At 51.4% G+C, this 19,013-nt stretch overlaps 1 protein-coding gene across 2 annotated transcripts in view; it reads left to right on the forward strand.

The window, feature by feature from the left end:
* The first annotated feature begins 10,418 nt into the window (after positions 1-10,418).
* ARHGEF4 (Rho guanine nucleotide exchange factor 4) overlaps positions 10,419-19,013 on the forward strand; it is a 330,100-nt gene continuing 321,505 nt past the window's right edge. For both annotated transcript variants that reach the window (XM_061431639.1, XM_061431648.1), the window contains exon 1: positions 10,419-10,550. In XM_061431639.1, coding sequence (XP_061287623.1) covers positions 10,512-10,550 — 39 coding nt within the window. In that variant the 5' untranslated portion in view covers positions 10,419-10,511. The remainder of the gene's footprint in view (positions 10,551-19,013) is intronic.

Here is a 19,013-nt window from a genome sequence, read left to right on the forward strand (position 1 = left end):
CAGAGGAACCAGAGATCAAATTGCCATCTGTTGAGTCATAGAAAAAGCAAGAGAGTTTCAGAAAAACATCTACTTCTGCTTGATTGACTATGCTAAAGCCTTTGACTGTGTGGATCACAACAAACTAGAAATTCTTCAAGAGATGGGAATACCAGACCACCTTACCTGCCTCCTGAGAAATCTGTATGCAGGTCAAGAAGCAACAGTTAGAACTGGACATGGAACAAAGGACTTGTTCCAAATTGGGAAAGGAGTACATCAAGGCTGTATATTGTCACTCTGCTTATTTAACTTTTATGCAGAGTACATCATGAGAAATGCTGGGCTGGATGAAGCACAAGCTGGAATCAAGATTGTTGGGAGAAATATCAATAACCTCAGATGTGCAGATGACACCACCCTTATGGCAGAAAGTGAAAAGGAACTAAAGAGCCTCCTGAAAGTGAAAGAGGAGAAAAAGCTGGATTAAAACTCAACATTCAAAAAACTAAGGTCATGGCATCCTGTCCTGTCACTTCATGGCAAACAGATGGGGAAACAGTGACAGACTTTATTTTCTTGAGCTCCAAAATCACTGTGGATAGTGACTGCAGCTGTGAAATGCTTCCTTTTTGGAAGAAAAGCTATGACAAGCCTAGATAGCATACTAAAAGGCAGAGACATTACTTTGCCGACAAAGGTCCATATAGTCAAATTTATGGTTTTTCCAGTAGTCATGTATGGATGTGAGAGCTGCACCATAAAGAAAGCTGAGAGCCTAAGAATTGATGCTTTTGAACTGTGGTGTTGGAGAAGACTCTTGAGAGCCCCTTGGACTGCAAGGAGATCCAACCAGTCAATCCTAAAGGAAATAAGTCCTGAATATTCATTGGAAGGACTGATGCTGAAGTTGAAGCTCCAATACTTTGTCCACCTGATGTGAAGAGCTGACTCATTGGAAAAGACCCTGGTGCTGGGAAAGATTGACAATAGGAAGAGAAGGGGACGACATAGGATGAGATATGTGGATGGTATCATCAACTTAATGGACATGAGTTTGAGAAAGCTCTGAGTATTGGTGATGGACAGGGAGGCCTGGCATGCTGCAGTCCATGGGGTTGCAAAGAGTCAGACATAACTGAGCGACTGAACTGAACTGAACCCACTTTAGTATTCTTACCTGGGAAATGGACAGAGAAGCCTGGTGGGTTACAGTCTATGGGGTCACAAAAGAGTCAGACATGACTTAGCACCTCAACATCACCAATAGCAACAACCTGCCTCCAGCCTCACAGCTAGTCTTGGCTGAACCCAAAACCACGCCCCCAGCAGGTCTCCAGGCTGCCTCTGACACAGCACTCAGGGTAGCCGGTGCCCTTGGGGGGCCCGATACCTGAGGAACGCCGCCACAGAGCATCACCAATCAGGATTTGCCTCAGAATCCTGGAGTCATGGCTCTGTGTCACAGGCAGACCTTGGCTACCAGGCATACCTTCTGATGATCCTTCTCACACGCCCACCCTCACTCTGTCCACTGTCAGTGGTAGTCCTCTCCCTGCTAAAATCAGCTGTGACCGTGAATTGAGAAAAGTAATGCCCAGAGGTGGCACAGGTATCCCACAGCAGTGGTGCACACCAGCCCTGCTCCAGAAATTCAGGGGTTGGATGAGGGGAGGTGGTCCCAGACAATGACAAGACAGTCCATCCTAGCACGTGAGGGATGATCGAAGTGCCAGACACAAAGAAGAGAAGGGGCAGGGTTACGGGAGGAGGGGTTGTGGGCCAGGGCATCCATCCTGCTTCTGAGGCTCCTGCATGTCCAGGTCCAACACATCCCTATCTGCCTTTCATCCCAGCTCAACTGCTCGAAGGCTTTCCTCAGCCTTGACCAGCCCCATGAGCCCCTCTCCACCCAGAGTCAAGTTGTCTTGTGACCCTTAGTAATTTCCCTGAGGATTTGGGGGGTGTCGAGAGGGGGGTCCCTGAGACACATCCACCCTGCTCCTGGCTTCAGGGCTCCACCAGCAAAGACAGAAAGAGAAGGCTGCTGTTGTTCCCAAATAAAGACTCTGTGGGCTCCTCCTTCCCACTTTTCCCCTTTGTGTTTCTTTTTCTTCTCCTTCACTTTGTAATAAACCATCCACAGTGTCAGCCAAAGACTGCACGGACATATTTCTTTGCTGTTCACAAGTCGTGACTTCAGGGAGCTGCACAGAGGCTCGCTGAGGGTGTTGAAGGCTTGGGGGAGAGATGGGGGAGGGCAGCAAGTTGGTCATACTCTTGCCAAATTCTCTAGCTGTCTGGATTCAGAATGCCCCAACTTCACCTGCACTTCATTCAGCCCTGTCCTGGCTCCTGGTGGTGGGGAGTTGGAGGCAGACAGCATCCTGCCAGAGGTGCCCTGAGCCCTGGTCTGCACCTAAGTTATTTCCCCAGAGATCTACCTCCCAGCTCTGCAGAAAGCATGGTGCAGTCCTGCAGTAGGGCCCGGGCCGGCTCTTCCTGGGACACCAGTGACATTCTGCATGAGATATGACACAGCTGGTCCCCTCCCTGAAGGGCTCTCCTGAAGGAAGGCCCCTGAGCCAAGCACCAAGCCCTGTCCCTTCTCTCTGAAGAGCAGCCTCCTCCCCAGGAAGGGACACACACGAGCGCCCGGAGGCCCCGGGGCGGGTGTGGACTGTTTGTAGGGCAAAGAGAAGCCACTGAGTGGGACACAGAAGGACTCAGCTTCTGAGGCCACTTTGGGGGCCTTGGTAGGGAAAATGGTTGGAGCAGGGCTGAAGGAGTTGGGGTAGCTGGGAGGGGTAGGACTGAGGTGCATTCGGGAGTGCAGCCCACAGAAGTGCTGGTAAAGTGAGTTGCTGGGGTTTGGGAAAGGGAGGAAACTGAGTTTTTGCTGATTAAGTAGAGGAGTAAGAGTGTTACTCAGTGACACAGGAGGAGCCCTAGGGAAGGTGCCATTTGGGTGGTATGGGGAAAAAGGATTCAGTTTTGAATGTGTGAAGTTTGGGGTCCAGTCCCAAGGGACTCAGAGGGTCAGACAGCGGGGTTCCTGCCCTCTTGAAGCTCACACCTGGGGGAGACAGGGGATCACAGAGCAGGGATGGTGTGTGTAGGGTCTAATCAGAGCAGGTCTGATGGGAGGCCTGAGTTGCGGGGTCCTGCGAGTGCTCACCTGTGTCCACGCCCTAACCCAGGGAACAGCAGGATGACATAGACATCCTCCCAATCTCAGGGTGCTTGAGGTCCTGTCCTTGCCAACCCAAGCCCTTGCACAACCCGGCTTCAGGTGTGTGCCCCATCCACTTACCTTCTCACAGTGCTTACTCCTGTTGGGGTACCTCATATCTGGCTGTGTGCTCGCTGCTTCCAGAGTGTCCCGGCCTTACGTACTCCCAGCTGCCCTGGGTCACAGCAAGCCCCTTCTCCACATGAAGGCTCACCTTTCAGCAGGAAACAGGCCCTTCGGCTATGGTCCACCAGAGCCTGGGTGTCCCTGCCCAGAGATAACTGCACTTCCCCCAGCAGGACGGGGCCTCCTGGGTGCAGAGGTATTGAAGCCCCAGGCCCATGGCACAGGTCCCCACTCCCAAGGCCCCCTGGAAAATGCTGATCTCAGTAAGGGAGTGTGGGGAGGATTCGTTGCTCCTAGAATTGGCAGTCTTGTCTTTCATGTGGCCCCAATCTGCTACCTGAGGGGTGCTCAGTGCCTGAAGGGCCTCAGAAGCCTTATTTAGACAGAGCAGGTCCTCCGTGGCAAAGGGAAGGCTGGTGCTCAGGAGGAGGAAGGTGCCATGATAGAGAAGCACCCGAAGCCTGTTCTTCCATGAGGCTTTCACATCCAGTAGCTGCATGGGCCCCTCAATCCCAGGACAGTTGGGAGCACAGAGGCTGGAGCAGCTGCACTCGATGCTCGGCCAGCCCCTGCTTGGATCCAGTGCCCAGGGCACCTGACTACTGGATGGGCAGAGCAGTCCACAGCAGCGGCTTCCTGGAGGAGTCCTCAGGCACTGTCCTCACACCGAGCCTCCCCCATCACCTCCCACCCCTCTCCTACCTGCTCCTTGAGGTACAGATGCTTGGGCTCCTTTGCATGCACCCCCTCTTTAAGGCCTTCTTTTCCTGGACCTTTCTGTGACCGGCTTCTGCTCCAGCATCCAGAGAGGTCTTTCTGAGCTTCTTTTCCTCCCCAACCCCTGCACCTTTTACCTCAACGGTCCTTAGTCCAATATGTAATTTTCTATGTGTTGATTTGTTTGCAAGGATCCTCTCATTGTGGCACAGCAGACTATTTCCAATGACTGAATCATGCATGCACACACCAGGTACTCAATAAATATTTCTGGAATGCACTCATTTTACTAGGTTGATCTGAAGTGACTATGAACTGTAGACACGAGTACAGGGAGACCTAGTTCCCCCTGTGAGATGTCTGCAGCCTGGCTGGGGCTTTCAGCAGCCACACAAAGGTGCCGCATGGGAACTGGGGCAGAATCCCTACCGCTTCCATCCAGCCACATTCACCCCCTCACAGCCACCTTGGAAGGGGTGGGTCAGTCTTCCACACGGGTCAATAAAAAATCCACTGACTTCAGGGCTAAGGAGGTTGAGCCATCATGACTAGAAGTCAAGGCAGTGAGGACAACAGCCTTGCAAGCTGGGGCTACCATCACCCCCATTTCAGGGATGAGAACACTGAGGCACACGGGCTTGGGTGAGCTGCTCAAGCACACACTGGCTGCAGAGCCAGGCTCTTGGATCCCAGGGCTTCCACTTTCACTTTCCCTGCCTTCTCAAACAGGGAAGAAGAAAGTTAGCTGGTGCTGATCTGGGGTGGGGTCCACTCTCAGCCATTGCTTCAGGAAAGTGGCCCATGATGGGGAGCCCTGAGTTCTCGGCTCTGGGCTTGAATCTTGCCTCCATTTTCACTAGGTGTGTGAACTGGGGAAGAAACAGGGACACCTGAATCTCAGTGGGGCTGTCCTGCCTGGCTCTTACTCTCTGTGTCTCTGTGCCCCTTCCAAGCAGTTGTCCCAGAACAGCTCTCAGCCTTGGAAACAGGCTCAAAAGGGCCACTTTCTCTGAGACCAAACCCTCATGGGAATCCTTATGGAATGTTCTTCACAGCTCTGCTGCCCTCAGGGCCATGCCAGGCCAATGTCCAGCAGGGAGCTCTGTGGACACCCTAGCCCAGCTCCCCTGCCCAGAAGCACCTCCTGCCTGAATCTCTAGCCCCTTTCAAAGTTCCTTCTGGGAAGTTTCCCAGAAACCTCAGCTCCATGGTTCACTCCTGCTTTGCTTGGCCACATGGACCCTGGCTGTACCCCAGGCTCCACTCTGGGAGCATCTGTCCCTGACCATCAGATTCCAGCTATTCTCAATGCTACTGGGGACCACACTCCACCTGTCTCCCCTTGTACCATCACCCAGGAGCTTTATCTCTGAGAAGCTGGATTTCCTCACCTGGTAATATAGAAGTGCAGATGAATCTCCTCATCGGCATGCCCTTCCATCTACTCTGTGTGAACATCTTCTGTTCATTGCCAAGGAGTTGCGCCCACCTTCCCCTGAAGGTTGCTTCCATTGTCTCCCAGGTACCTCCTCAGTGCAAAGACACCCAGGAAGTGAGTGTGCCTGGGCACGCCTCTGCCTTTCATGGGGGATAGATGTGAAGAAAGGGATGAGGGGAGTCACAGGGGTCTTAGAGAGACAGGGGGACAGCAAGTTGGGGCAAGAAGCTCTCTGATGGGAGTGGAGTGGTGTGGATTAGGATGCCGTGGTGCCCCAGGCAACAGACAAGATGCATCCTGTCTCCGGGATGATGCTTGTTCTCTTCAAGCAGAGGTGGTGAGATCAGGTGTGTGAGCTGCCTGGAATGGAGGAAACCCTTGTCCTGCAGCTGTGGCCCCTGTGCTTGGGGAAAGGCAGGAAGGAATGGGAATGGTGAGGACAGGACAAATCCTTCGCTCAGCCTCCAGGCTCCCATATCCTCCTTTATGCAAAACAGTTCTCCTGGAACCGTGGAAGCGCAAGGACCCTTCCAGGGGCTTCGCTGAGTTCCTCACAGGTGTGTCAGCCTCTGCCCGGCTCTGCACGCTCAGCCAGGTGTTCTCCATCTGTGCTCATTGGGAAGTTCTGACATCAAGGTCCACCCTGGCCTTAAGCACTCAGCAGGGTGCACCTGCTTCCTTCTCCTGATGGCCCTTGAGGGAAGCTGGAGCGGGCTCCCCTGGGCCTTCTCCAAGGGGAAGAGAGGCTTTACTGTCCCCACCACATTGGCCCTCCCATGCACCAACTTTAGAATCTTAATTCAGTCTGGGCCCCCTGCAGAGCATTTGACATGGTCCCATGACCCCAGGAAAATCTGATTTGCAGAGTTGGGTGTGAGAGGGCCAAGGTGTTGGGGGCAGGAGAGCCTCTGTCCCCAGCACTGCCTTCCAGGCTAGCCAAGAGAGAACACTAGAGCCACATCTGCCTGTGGCTCACCCCTAACAGATGTGCCTCCCTGGCTATCTGAGCTGGCCCTTTGCAGATGTGTACTTATGTTAAGGACCATTTGGTTTCGATTCAGGCCAAAGAATGGAGTCATTTGTTGTCACCCACTCTCCAGCCTTCAGGAGCTCTCTTAAATTCTGTTTCCAATATACTCATAATTTGCCCCACATTTGGTGGCAACAGTGCAGGCAGGCCAGCTTCCTACCAAGGCTCACTGAAGCTTCCTGAAGGTTCATTCTCTCCTCATCCTCAGTTCCCTAGAGCAGGCACATTATGGGAGACTCAGGCAATTCTGGACTTTACATCCTGGGAGCTGATGGAGGCCCAGGAGCCTAAAGGCAGAGGCAAGGGCAGGCCAGAGGCTAGGAGAAAATTGCAAGCGGGACTGCAGCACATTCAGGGAGGGCATTCAGGCACCAGGATCAGCCTCTCCAAATGCATAGTTTCTCTTGAATCTTAAGCACACCTGCTGAGGCTGCCTCTCCTGGCATACGCCTGTTCCCTGGGTCAGCACCCCTCCACCTGCCTGTGAATCTGTGACCTACTCCATATTTCTCCTAACACCCCTGTCCTGTCAGACTAGCTGGAGGGAGCAGTTTGTGTCCTTTGTGATCCAGACCCTGGCTGGGGCACAGGCCCATCTCTACGTGCACCTGGGGATGGAGGAATAAACAGAGTGAGGCAGGGCACACCAAGGGATGCACAGGCTGATCCCCAACTGTCTGCCCAAGCCCGTTCTTGTCCCTTACCACAGTGCCTCGGCATCTAGTGCAATGTTTTCTCTTTGACCACTCAGTTCACTCCCCAAATTGCTGAACCTGCAGTGTGTGATAGTCTTGAAATTGGAATCAGAGAATTTAAACATGGTGAGCTTGGCTAATTAGAAACCTGCTGTGCACATCCCTCTGCAAACCTAATTGTCCTACCTTTAAAAACCAAAACAAAACAGCACTATTTTCAGAGCTGTTTTAGATTCACAGCAAAATTGAGAGCAAGGTACCGAGACCTCCCACACACCCCACCCCTACACGGGTTCAGTTCAGTCGCTCAGTCATGTCTGACTCCTTGCGACCCCAGGGATGGCAGCACACCAGGCTTCCCTATCCATCACCAATTCCCGGAGCTTACACGTGTAGCCTTCCTCTTTAGCAACATCCACCACTACAGTGGCACAATTATCATGACTGATGTATTTACACTGACACATCATTATCATCTGAAGTTCAGAGTTCACATTAATCAGGGTTCACTCTTGGTGTTTTACATTCTATGGGTTTTGACTAATGTATAATGACATACACCGGCCACTAGAGCATCACACAGAGTATTTTCACCATCCTAAAAATCCTCTGTGCTCCACCTATTCATCCCTCCTTTGTTCTAAACCCCTGGCAACCACTGATCCTTAAACTTTTTGTCTTTTAATAACAAAGGAGTGAGCATACCCTTTAACTCCATAATGCAGTCAAGTACTCCTAAAACTTGTTCTCCAGTGAAAAACTCAGATATGGACGTGAGTCTGAGCAAACTCCAGGAGACAGTGGACAGGGAGGCCTAGCATGCTGCAGCCCATGAGGTCACAAAGAGTTGGACAAGACCGAGCAACTGAACAGCAACAAATGACTATATCTGACTTATTTCCCCTTGGACTGCTGTGGGATTAAATGGCACAAACCATGGCAGGGACCTATTCCGAGACTGAGGCATGGTAAAAGTTTGGTAAATGGAACCGCCACGGTGGTAATTTGCTAGCCTGGGGTCTGCCCCTCTGATAAGCTATGAAGCTGGCACAGGCCCCACTTCCTGGGCCTCTGAATGTCCCAGGACAAGCAACAGCAGTGTCACTTGGGAACTTGTTAAAATAAATATCCAGGCCCCACCCTAGATCTGCCATCCAGAGACTCTAAGGGGGGTCTGGCAGCCTATGTTGTAACACATCCACCAGGAGGTTCTGATGCTTAAGTCTGAGAACCTGCCCTCCAAGCACAAAGGTCCGATAACTGTAGACTCTGGCCAGGGAGATGTGTATGTTCACTAGACCTCTGGGGGCTTTAGCACCTTAAGGCAACAAAGAAGAGGGAATTAACATTTGCTGAGCACCTCTGAGGGCTTCACTGGTAAGCTCAGATGGTAAAAAATCTGCCTGCAATGCATGAGACCTGCCTGGATTCAATTCCTGGGTTGGGAAGATCCCCTGGAGAAGAAAATGGCAACCCACTGCAATATTCTTGCCTGGAGAATGCCATGGACAGAGGAGCCTGGAAGGCTACAGTCCGTGGGGTCGCAAAGAGTCAGACGCAACTGAGCAACTAACACTTTTTTTCTGAGGTTTAACTTCTCCTCTAAACTCCACAGCAACCCCATAAGGCAGGTCTTCCTCTTCTCTAAGAAAAGGGCTTAGAAGGGGAGACCAAGATTATGCAATTCCTTTGCTCCCACCACCAGGGGCCTCAGGGACATCTTCTCACAAGGTCCATGGATTCCAGGAAACAAGCAACCAAAACTTTCAGATGATCTCAAGGCTGCCCCCTCTGCTCCCACACCCCACAAATTCTAGCCATTTACCTCTAGACTTTCTGCCCTGCTCTGACTGCTCTGAGGATCTGCGAGAAGCAGAGAGAGATGGGTGTGGGGGAAAGCACAGTCTGACAGGCAACACTGGACAGGTACTGCCGACCGGGAACAGTATTCAAGGGGACAAGAAATTGGGTGACGGGGCAGGCATGGGCAGGGGCATGCAAAGCCAGTTTAAGCAGGCGCTACGCCTCCATGAGACACATCCCAGAGGTGGTGGGCTTGGAGTGGGACTGCAGTATGACACCCACGAGCCTTTGGCACTTGTCTTTCTTTGGGCTCTTCCAGCATAAAACTCGGAGAAGGCAATGGCACCCCACTCCAGTACTCTTGCCTGGAAAATCTCATGGATGGAGGAGCCTGGTGGGCTGCAGTCCATGGGTTCGCTAAGAGTCGGACACGACCGAGCGACTTCACTTTCACTTTTCACTTTCATGCATTGGAGAAGGAAATGGCAACCCACTCCAGTGTTCTTGCTTAGAGAATCCCAGGGAAGGAGGAGCCTGGTGGGCTGCTGTCTATGGGGTCGCACAGAGTCGGATACGACTGAAGTGACTTAGCAGCAGCCGCAGCATAAAACTATCTTTAAAAAAATTATTTTTTACAACTGTAAATCCAGGCTGGATGGTGATTCTCAGGTCTTTTCTTTTGATTTGAAAAGAAAATAAACACATTTGTGTTTGTGCATAGAAATCTTGTGGCCATCGTGGCTAATGGGAGCATGTCTCCTGGGCGGGCCTCATCTCCTTAAAACCCACAAAGAAAACATTCAGGACTTCCCCTTGCTGCTTAGCAGAAGACAGCTCTCCTCTACCCGCGCGAGACGATTCTCCATTTGCCTCCAACCTGCCGGAGCATATATCTAGAAAGGAGGGGAGCCAGAGTGGGTCCTGGACCCAGAATTTGGGTCTAGGGACTCCAGTCCACACTTGCCTCTCACTGGGGGCCTGACCGCCTACGTGTTGCTGACCGTCTCTGGGATTCAGTTTCTTCAACTGGCAACTGAGAATGCTGGGCAAACGCCCTGAAATTTCTCGAGGTCTTCGACGGAAAAGGTCGCCCTCCCCTCAGAAGGGCAGGGACTCCCCAGGTGAGTCGCAGGTCGCTGGCGCGCGTGCCGCATAGAAGGAGAACGCACGCCTCTGGTGTTTGTGCAGAAGTGCGGAGCGCGTTCTTTCTTATTAAACACTCCCAGGCTCCGGGTCTGCCCAGGAACTCAGCTGGCACCGGGCGCGGGGGCTGGGTGCTCCCTGGGGCGCCGAGCTTGTTGGCGGACAGCTCCGGCGTGTGTCTGTGGGTCTCGGCCGCTGCAGTGGCCCTGGGGTGCTAGAGCGGCCGGACGCGGGAAGGCGGGGCTTCTGGGCGACCGGGCGGGACGAGGGCTGGACGGGGCGGGGCGCGCGGCGGCGTTAGGGGAGCCTGGCTCCGCCGCTGGCTCTCGGTGCTGCGAGCGGGCCACCATGCTCAGCGTCGTTCACTTCCTCCGGAGCTTATTTAAGGTGAGACGCGGCATCCCCCTGGCCACTGCGGGCGCCGGGCGGCTTATGGCTACGCGCTGGGAGCAGAGCTGGTGCACGCCGCTGCGCCCCGAGCTTACCGCTGGGCACTGGGTGGTTAGGGGCACCCAGGGCGCTCCTTGCCGCCCCCAACTTTCTAAAGTGCCGGTCGAGAGAGCGTGTCCGCCCCGATACGGGAAAGGAGAGGTGCCCATCAAAGGTAGGTTGGACGGCAGGCCAGGGTCAGCATTGGTGAGGTACACGCCCAGTGCCCGGCCTCCATGGCACCTGCTCACCCTCAGCACGCAGGGCACAAGTAAGCCTAGGCTCCTCCGAGCAGGACCACCGGTTCCGGGAAGGACGGTTTGTGCCTGATCCAGTCGTGCCCAGGAAGTCGTTGATATTTTTATTACCCAGGCTGAGGGGACCCGAGGTACCCAGGGAGCATACCAGCTGGGTTGGGGCATCATTTTGAGAAGGGGATGTCTAAGCGTAGGTAGGAGAACAGGAACCTGGGGAGTTTTAGATTTCTGCGTGAAGTGCCCCTCTGCCCAGGCGAGAATCTCCAGACCACTCATTAGTCAAGTTTCTCTGGGCCACCCTTACCTTCCATGCCCTGATGGGGACCCTATGGTGAGTAGTTGGCTGCAGATTGCCTAGCTCTACCTCCACAGGTGAGAAACCTGCTCCGTGGTGGGAGGCAGGATGGGGTTGGCTCTGCCTGAAACCAACTGCATAAAAAAGAAGAGGCAAAGAATTAGCCCCTCAGTAGGCAGCCAAACACTGGGGCCTGCCAGAGCATGGAACTGGCCGTGGTGGGAGGAGTTGCTCTACTTGGCTCTGAGACCACTTTCTCCTAGAGTGCAGACTGAAGGGTCCAGGTAGAGTTCTCTGGCTCTAAGAGCCCTGGGGAAAGTGGCGGGAAGCCAGATGATCTAGAGCTGCACCTGGCAGGAACCCTGCCCTCAGCCAGTCTGGAAGAGCAGGCTGAGAATCAGTTCACACCACAGGAATAATTAATGCATACAACTCAGGAGGGGAGAGGGATGGAGGCTTTCAGCAACTTGTATTAGTGAGTGATGTTCTTTGGTGTTCTTTGAAGAACAGGGGATTGTGGCAGGTGTCAGGGCTGTAGCTCTGAACACGCAGACCCCCCTCATCCTCCTTTGCATTCTGATTCTGTTACTGACAAGCTGTACAGACTTGGTGCAATCACTTAACCATGCTGGTCTTTGTTTTCCTGTTTGAAAAGTGTGGACAACAATTCCACACCTTTCTAGGTGGGTATGAGGATCTAATTACAAACCATACATGTGTTTTAGAGTATTGAGCCAAGGACCTTGGTCCTTTTCCACCCATGGCAGTGGTCACAGGCCACCCAGGTGAGGGGAAGTTTGCTGGGCAGAATCAGGAGCACAGGAAAGAGGCAAGCGTGACTGGGGAGGAGGTCACTGGACCTCCCAGGGCCTTGCCTGCCGGCTGAGTGGGAGCCTCCTAGGAAGGGGGTCCTTTGACTAAATATTCTCATGGGACACACTCTCCTCGCATTCCTAGCCTGTCCCCAGCACCCGCTGCCTACCCTAGGGTCCCCAGAGCCTTAACACATGTCAGACCTCTCTCTGTGCATACCATGGGAATGAGTAGATGTGCCTCTCAAAGGATGTCCCTTTCTGCTGCCCTGCAGAGCCACCCTTGGGAGGAGCCTTGAATGCCACGGTAGGTAGTCCACTTCTGGCTGTGCAGGTATATCTTGCAGAGCCACCATATAAAGACCATTCACACATGCTTTTCCTTTAGACACTGGTCATAAGGAATGCCCCACTGGGCCACAGGAGTGGGAAGTACAGGGAACCACCTCCTGACCTCTTGTGAGCCTGGGCCTGTACTACCACTTGGTGATAAGTAACTGACTTGGTTACTTGCCTGATCAAGAATGCTGCTCCATCCTAGGGAACTCAGATCACTGGAGTCCCACAGTCAGACTCTGATAATAGAGACACAGTCTCTACCAAGGTCCAGGAGCAAGAACAATCCATCAAACCCCAGTCCCCAGCTGAGACTTCTGTTGGGATTTGTTCTGCTCCAGGCACTGTGGGAACCAACAGGGTGTCGCAGTCTTGTGACAGAGCCTCTCACAGTGCAAGAAGAGCAGAGAACCTGCTCATGGCCTTTGGGATCACCCAGCAGATGAGTTGGAGCAGCACACCTAAGGAAAAATAGGTTGCTTCAAAAATCCAGACCCCTGCCCAGCACTGTGCATCTTTCTTGAGGGTCAGGTGCCAAAGTCCAGCAGCATGTCTTTCACCTTCAAAAGGCTTTCCAAAATGTTCCAGACAACTGAATACCTCTGCTGCCTGCCTGGATGTTTCACTGAAGTAGAAGTTCTCTCTGTTTTCATACTATGCATGTTGCTTAGTCATATCCGACCCTTTGCAACCCTATGGAAAATAGCCCACCAGGTTCCTCTGTTCATGAAATTTTCAAGGCAATGATTGATACTGGAGTGGGTTGCCATTTCCTTCTCCAGAGGATTTTCCCGACCCAGGGACTGAACCCCTGTCTCTTCAGTCTCCTGCACTGGCAGGCAGATTTTTTTCTTTTATCACTGTGCCACCTGGGAAGCCTCTCTGTTTTCATTTTTAAATTAATTTTTATTGGAGAATACTTTACAATGTTGTGTTAGTGTCTGTTGTACAGCAAAATGAATCAGCTATATGTATACATATATCCTCTCTTTTTTGGATTTCCTTCCCATTTAGGTCACCACAGAGAACTGAATAAAGTTCCTTGAGCTATACAGTATGTTCTCATTAGCTATCTATTTTATACATAGTATCAATAGTAAATATATAAATATACATAGATATATGTACGCATGTATGTATCAGTTCCAATCTCCCAATCCCTCCCACCCCTCTTCCACTCTTTGTGTCCATATGCTTGTTCTCTATGTCTGTGTCTCTCTTTCTGCTTTGCAAATAAGATTGTCTGTACCATTTTTCTTGATTCCGCGTAAGTGCATTAATGTATGATATTTGTCTCTCTCTTTCTGACTTCAGTCTGTATGACAGTCTCACGGAATCTCTGCCCCACACTCGAGTCCCCATCAGGGTACCTTGCTAATTGCTGTTCTCCAAGCCCTGTCAGTATGGTGGTACCACAGGTCAGCATGAGGTCTTTAGAAGTAGGAAGGTCAAAGTCTCTGCTCACTAAATTATGGCACAGAATCAGCAGAGCCCTGAAGCAGGGCGATGAAGCTATGCTGTGCCTCTCACAGGGAAAGCGACTGATTTGTGCTGATCCCCACATCAGCAGTTGAGACAAGAAACATATATGCACACAGGTACACTTTTTGCCAAATCCATGGACAAGGACTGTAATGCATTTGTTCCATTTAGGGAGATTGCTTGTGGGTCAGAACAGGAGAGTCCAAACAGTCAAATGTAAAATGGCCCATCGGCGTTTCCAAGGCCCCATGTCTTCTGAGCAAGCTGAGCTGGGATGTTGAACAGGGCTGCAGTAGGGGTTTCCTGTCCTCCACTACGATTTCTCAGTCGCCAGAGCTGAAGTGTTGCTTTTGATCCCCTGTTTTGGAGGGGTAGGGGTGTTCAGAAGCCTCGGTTAGCCTTTCTTCCCACAGTGTGTCCACATCATGAGTGAAGGAATGGAGGTGGAGTTTCCACCAGGGACTGAGCGTGTCTTTGCCAACTTAACTCTGTGGAGCTGGGAAAATCTCTGGAGGACAGACTCAGGATTCCAATGGGCTACTGTGAGGTGGACGCATGGGGAGGCTCCATTTATGACCTGGCATGCCTTCCACTTCTCATAGGCCACGAGTTCATGTTAGAACGGAGCCAGTGCTCACTAACTTCTGACATGCCCAGGTGTTTCTCTGTATGGAGCCTTCAGAAGATTCACAGTACTGTTTGTTTAGGATGTTATTGCAGGTGACTGGCCTCCTCCTCATTGAAGGAATTCTGTCTGTTGTCTCAAACCCGGGAGTTAGGCAAGGGACAGTGAAGTTTAATCAGTAAATATTTATTGAATATCTACTGTCTTCCAGACACTGTTTTAGGCACAGTAAGAACTTGGTTTTTTTTTTTTTTTTTTGCATTTTTTTCTAAAATATTGTGAATGTGCTCAGTTGTTCAGTCATGTTTGACTCTTTACAACCCCATGGACTGTGTCCCACCAAGCTCCTCTGACTTTGGGATTTTCCAGGCAAAAATACTGGAGTGAGTTGCCTTTTCCTACTCCAGGGGATCTTCCCAATGCAGGGATCAAATCTGCATTTCCTGCATCTCCTGCATTGGCAGGTGGATTCTTTACCACCTTACCATCTGGGAAGCCCTTTCAGTATTACACAAGTCCGGCAGGACCCCGCTGGTGTTGCCCATCTACTTCAGTCCTGGTACCCCCAAAGAGCTGTGACATCAGAACATTCATTTTGGCTTCTGGCACTGTAACACTGCTTCTCATCCTCTGTCATCCAATCTGCCACTGCCCCGTCTGCCACCACCAAAGACCGTGTTTCTCATCAGCATCACCAGCTGATAAAGAATAGCATCTGTGGCAGTCTTCCAAGATGCTGACATTCTCCTTGCCAAAGTAGGTCTCTGTGCCTCTGTGTCTTTTGGCTTTATAGGGGACACAGTTAGGGGGTTTTGAGCAGATTGCTCTTGGTAAATCCACCCCAACACTCTGTCCCTTAAGGTATTTTGACTCCTTCAAGGAATTTCTGCCTTGTCCATTTCAGTTCATGAGCCAATATCAAACTGAAATTTTATTCAAGCAGCAGGTCACCTGCTGGAGCATGCCTTGGGCCCTGGAGCTAGCTTGTTCCCTCCAGAACAAGTGCCTGCACCCAAGTTAACATTATTCCTGACCCACAGTGCTGTTCTTCCCTCCCTGGCCAGATGCTCTTACAATCCATTCCCATCTGTTTCCCCAGATTTTTGCCAGTGCCTGTTGACAAAGTGATAATTTTCTGAAACATGAACCTTTTCCTCCATAGTTTGAGTTGGTAACTGGTTCCCATGGCCATGCTGAGATAAGACTCTCTTTTTTGTTCCAGAGGCAGGGAAGGGGGCAGGGGTGGACATGAGGGGAACAGTTCTCACTTCACAGGGGAAAGTGATCATAGGTTCTTGCAGCAGTCAGAGAGAGGATCAGGGGCTGAGTAGGTTTGTGACTCTCCTAATAGATGGTCGTTGCTAAGGCCAGGGGTCTCAGGCTTTTCTGGATGATGCTCTGACTTTTATTCAGGGAACAAGGAAGCAGTCATTCAGCTCACCAATCCACACACTGAGAGAATCAGACTGATCTTGGTTCAGGGATATCTCAGGCCTGGTGCTGCAAAAGAGAGGAAATACTTTATGTTCAGTCACAGAGTCCTGGGAGCTCAGGGATTTGAGTTTGTTGTCTTCCATCTTTAATCTGGCTGGGGCAGTTAGAAATGACACAGTCACCCCACAGTGCTTGAGATCTTCATGGCTTTCCCTGTCACTTTTCCCCTGAAAGCCCCTAGTAGACACAGCTGATTGAATTAAGGGTTCGCCATGCATGCAGTGAGGTGCTGGAGTTTCGTAACTTAATGCCCAATATATTTTCACTGCCGTTGGCCTAAAATTGATGGATTAACCAATCCTAGCACTTCTCCCCCTGCTCCTTTCTTTAAGGGTCTGTTATCTATAATCACCCTAGTAACAGTTTCTTTATTAGTGAAGGCTCTTGGTTGCAAGACAAAAATGAACTCCAGTTAAGTGGAAAAAGAAAAGGAACTATCCTGTCAAGGTGTGGATAACTTCCAGGATCCAGCTTGGGTAGGATCAGGAAGGTGGGGCACAGTCAGTCCTGCTCAACAGGCCAACTGCTGAGGATGCCTCTGGTGGGGCTGTGTCCAGACACTCAGCTCTGCCTCTCCTCTCTGAGAGTGTCTCCACCTCTCTCCTGCAGGCAGTTAGGTCTGTTCTCAAGAGCCACTGGAGCTGAGCCTAGGCTGCCCTCTGGAGGGTGGGAACAGAGGGGGTCTGCCCTTTCTGTTTCCAAGATGGGTGGGTCCCAGTTTCTCACCTGTCCTAAGAGCCCCTCTGACCCCAGTTAGGACTGCTGTTCAGATGCTGGGCAGGGAAGCAGTAAATGCCCCCACGAAGTTAAGAAAAAGTCCCACCAGGTCTCAGCCTACCAACCTTGGTGGTGAGGGGTGTGTACCCCAGTTCCTACGGGCATTTACTAGGGAGTCACCCACATGTTTCAGCTATTCTGGGTAAAGGTTACACTAGGCACCTGAAGCCACGGACACTCTGCCCCCGGAGAGGTCACGAGGAGGCTGTCCCCTGAGTCCTAAAGAGGCCAGTCCGTTGGGATGACAGAGAGGGACATGGGCATCTCTGGGAATCAGCTGCCCGCCAAGAGACCCTCAGTACCAACCCAGGGCTGCTGCTTTCCCAGCACCCAGGACTCTGCCATCCTCGGCCATGGTGCTGCTCAGGGACCTGGTGCTTCTTCTCTGCCCTGGAGCCGTCTCTCCCACATGGCCTTTCACAAGCCTCAGATGTGGCCGGAGGCCAGAGGCCACCTGTGCTTTTGTTCTGGAGCCTCCATCCACTCCCTCTGCCAACTCAGGGAACATCCCTGACCTCAACAGCTCCTCTCCATCCAGCTGTTCAAAATGTACTTCCCAAACACCTCCAAATTCTGAGTCCTGCTGTCTCCCTCTGAGATGAAGGCTCTGAGAAGGCAGGGCTGGGGTTTGGAGCATAGTGTCCTGGGAAATGCTAGCCAAACCTGAGAATGAGTTCACCTGCAGAAGCAAAACCTTGGCCAGGTCAGTGAGTGTCTCGAGGGATCCCCTTGTCCAGGGGACCTTAGTTGTCCGACCACGGTTCTAGAGACATGTATTCCCACAACTTTCACTGCAAGCTTGGGCCAAGCTTAGCTCAGCTCTCTGGACTCTGGAGGCTTAGTCTCCGCACGTCTGGGTGCCTATCCTCCCCTTGGCCACCAGCCAGTCACAGCAGTCCTTTCAGGGCCAGCCTGAGACTCCAGCCACTCTCTCTAACATCAGGGAGGTACTTTTGGTACTGTCGGGGCTTCCTGGCCCCAGATGTTTTGTTGGCTTCTCCTCCTGGATAGAACCAGGCAGTGTCCCAGTGTCCCGAGAAGCGCTCTGTCTTTCGGGAGTCCTTTCATGGTTTCCTCGCCTCTGAAATAGGCAATCTCCTCCTCGCCAGTTGTAATACTGTGAGGTTCATTGGCTGCTCCGAGGCCCTCCTGGGTAACCAATGTGAGCCGTCTTAGAGATGGGGGTGGCACTGCCTGTGAGGCCTTGCTGCCACTCATCTGTTGATCCATGTGCCACACTCAAGGCCTAGGGCCCTGCCAAGGGTGCCGCCACACCACACCAGCTGCCATACCTTATCACCTCCTCCAGGAAGTCTTCCTTGATGCTTCCTTATCTCCCTTTTGGACTCTTCTCTGTGTTGTCTTTGCAGCCCAGCTTCCTTCAGTCATAGGAGCACACTGAATTATAATTGTCTCTCACTTGTCCATGCACATGTTCATTTAAACATAATTTTACTAAGGATCAACTTACTGTATATTTCTATTTTGTACTGTCCTTAGAAGATTCCATGACTACACATTATTTCCTTGTTTTCTCTAAGTTCCCGGCTTTTCTGTTTATTCTCATATATGACATGCCACAGACAATGATACAAAAACAAGCCATTTCATGCCCCATGTACAACAAGTACTTAGTAATTAATGGATATACTAATTCAAAACTCACCCCACTTGATATTGAGAGGTAGATTCATGAGTGTTCATTTTATTATTATTTCATAGCATATATAAATATATTTCTGCTTTTGTGTATCATATATTGCCTGTGTGCATGCCAAACTGCTCAGTCGTGTCCGACTCTTTGTGACCCCATAGACTGTAGCCTGCCAGGCTCCTCTGTCCATGCAATTTTCCAGGCAAGAAAACTGGAATGGGTTGCCATTTCCTACCCCAGAGGATCTTCCCTGACCCAGGGATTGAATCTGTATCTCTTGAGTCTCCTGCATTGGTAGGAGGATTCTTTACCACTCTGCTGCCTGGGAAGCCTGTATCACATATCACATAATTTAAAAATCGACCATTTAGTAAACCAATCAGAACAAACAGGAAATAGGAAAAAAATAGAGAAATTCTCTTCTTGTTCTCAATGCACTGCTGTCCATAAAGGATCCAGCATGGGGTTGGGGAGGAGAATGAGAGAAGGACCCCTTCCTCAGTTATCACCCATGGGCTGCAGCTGGGCCCTGGATCTCCTGCCTGTCTAGACACCTGAGCACTGCAGGTAGGAGGGCGACATCCAGGACTGGATGGAGCCGTGCTCAGTGGCATCTGATTAAGTAAATGACAAGAAAATTATCTGAAGCACAAGTGACAGGTGAATGGACTGCTCCCTTCACGGCTCAG

This window comes from Bos javanicus, chromosome 2 (assembly GCF_032452875.1).
Source record: "Bos javanicus breed banteng chromosome 2, ARS-OSU_banteng_1.0, whole genome shotgun sequence".
NCBI lineage: Eukaryota > Metazoa > Chordata > Mammalia > Artiodactyla > Bovidae > Bos > Bos javanicus.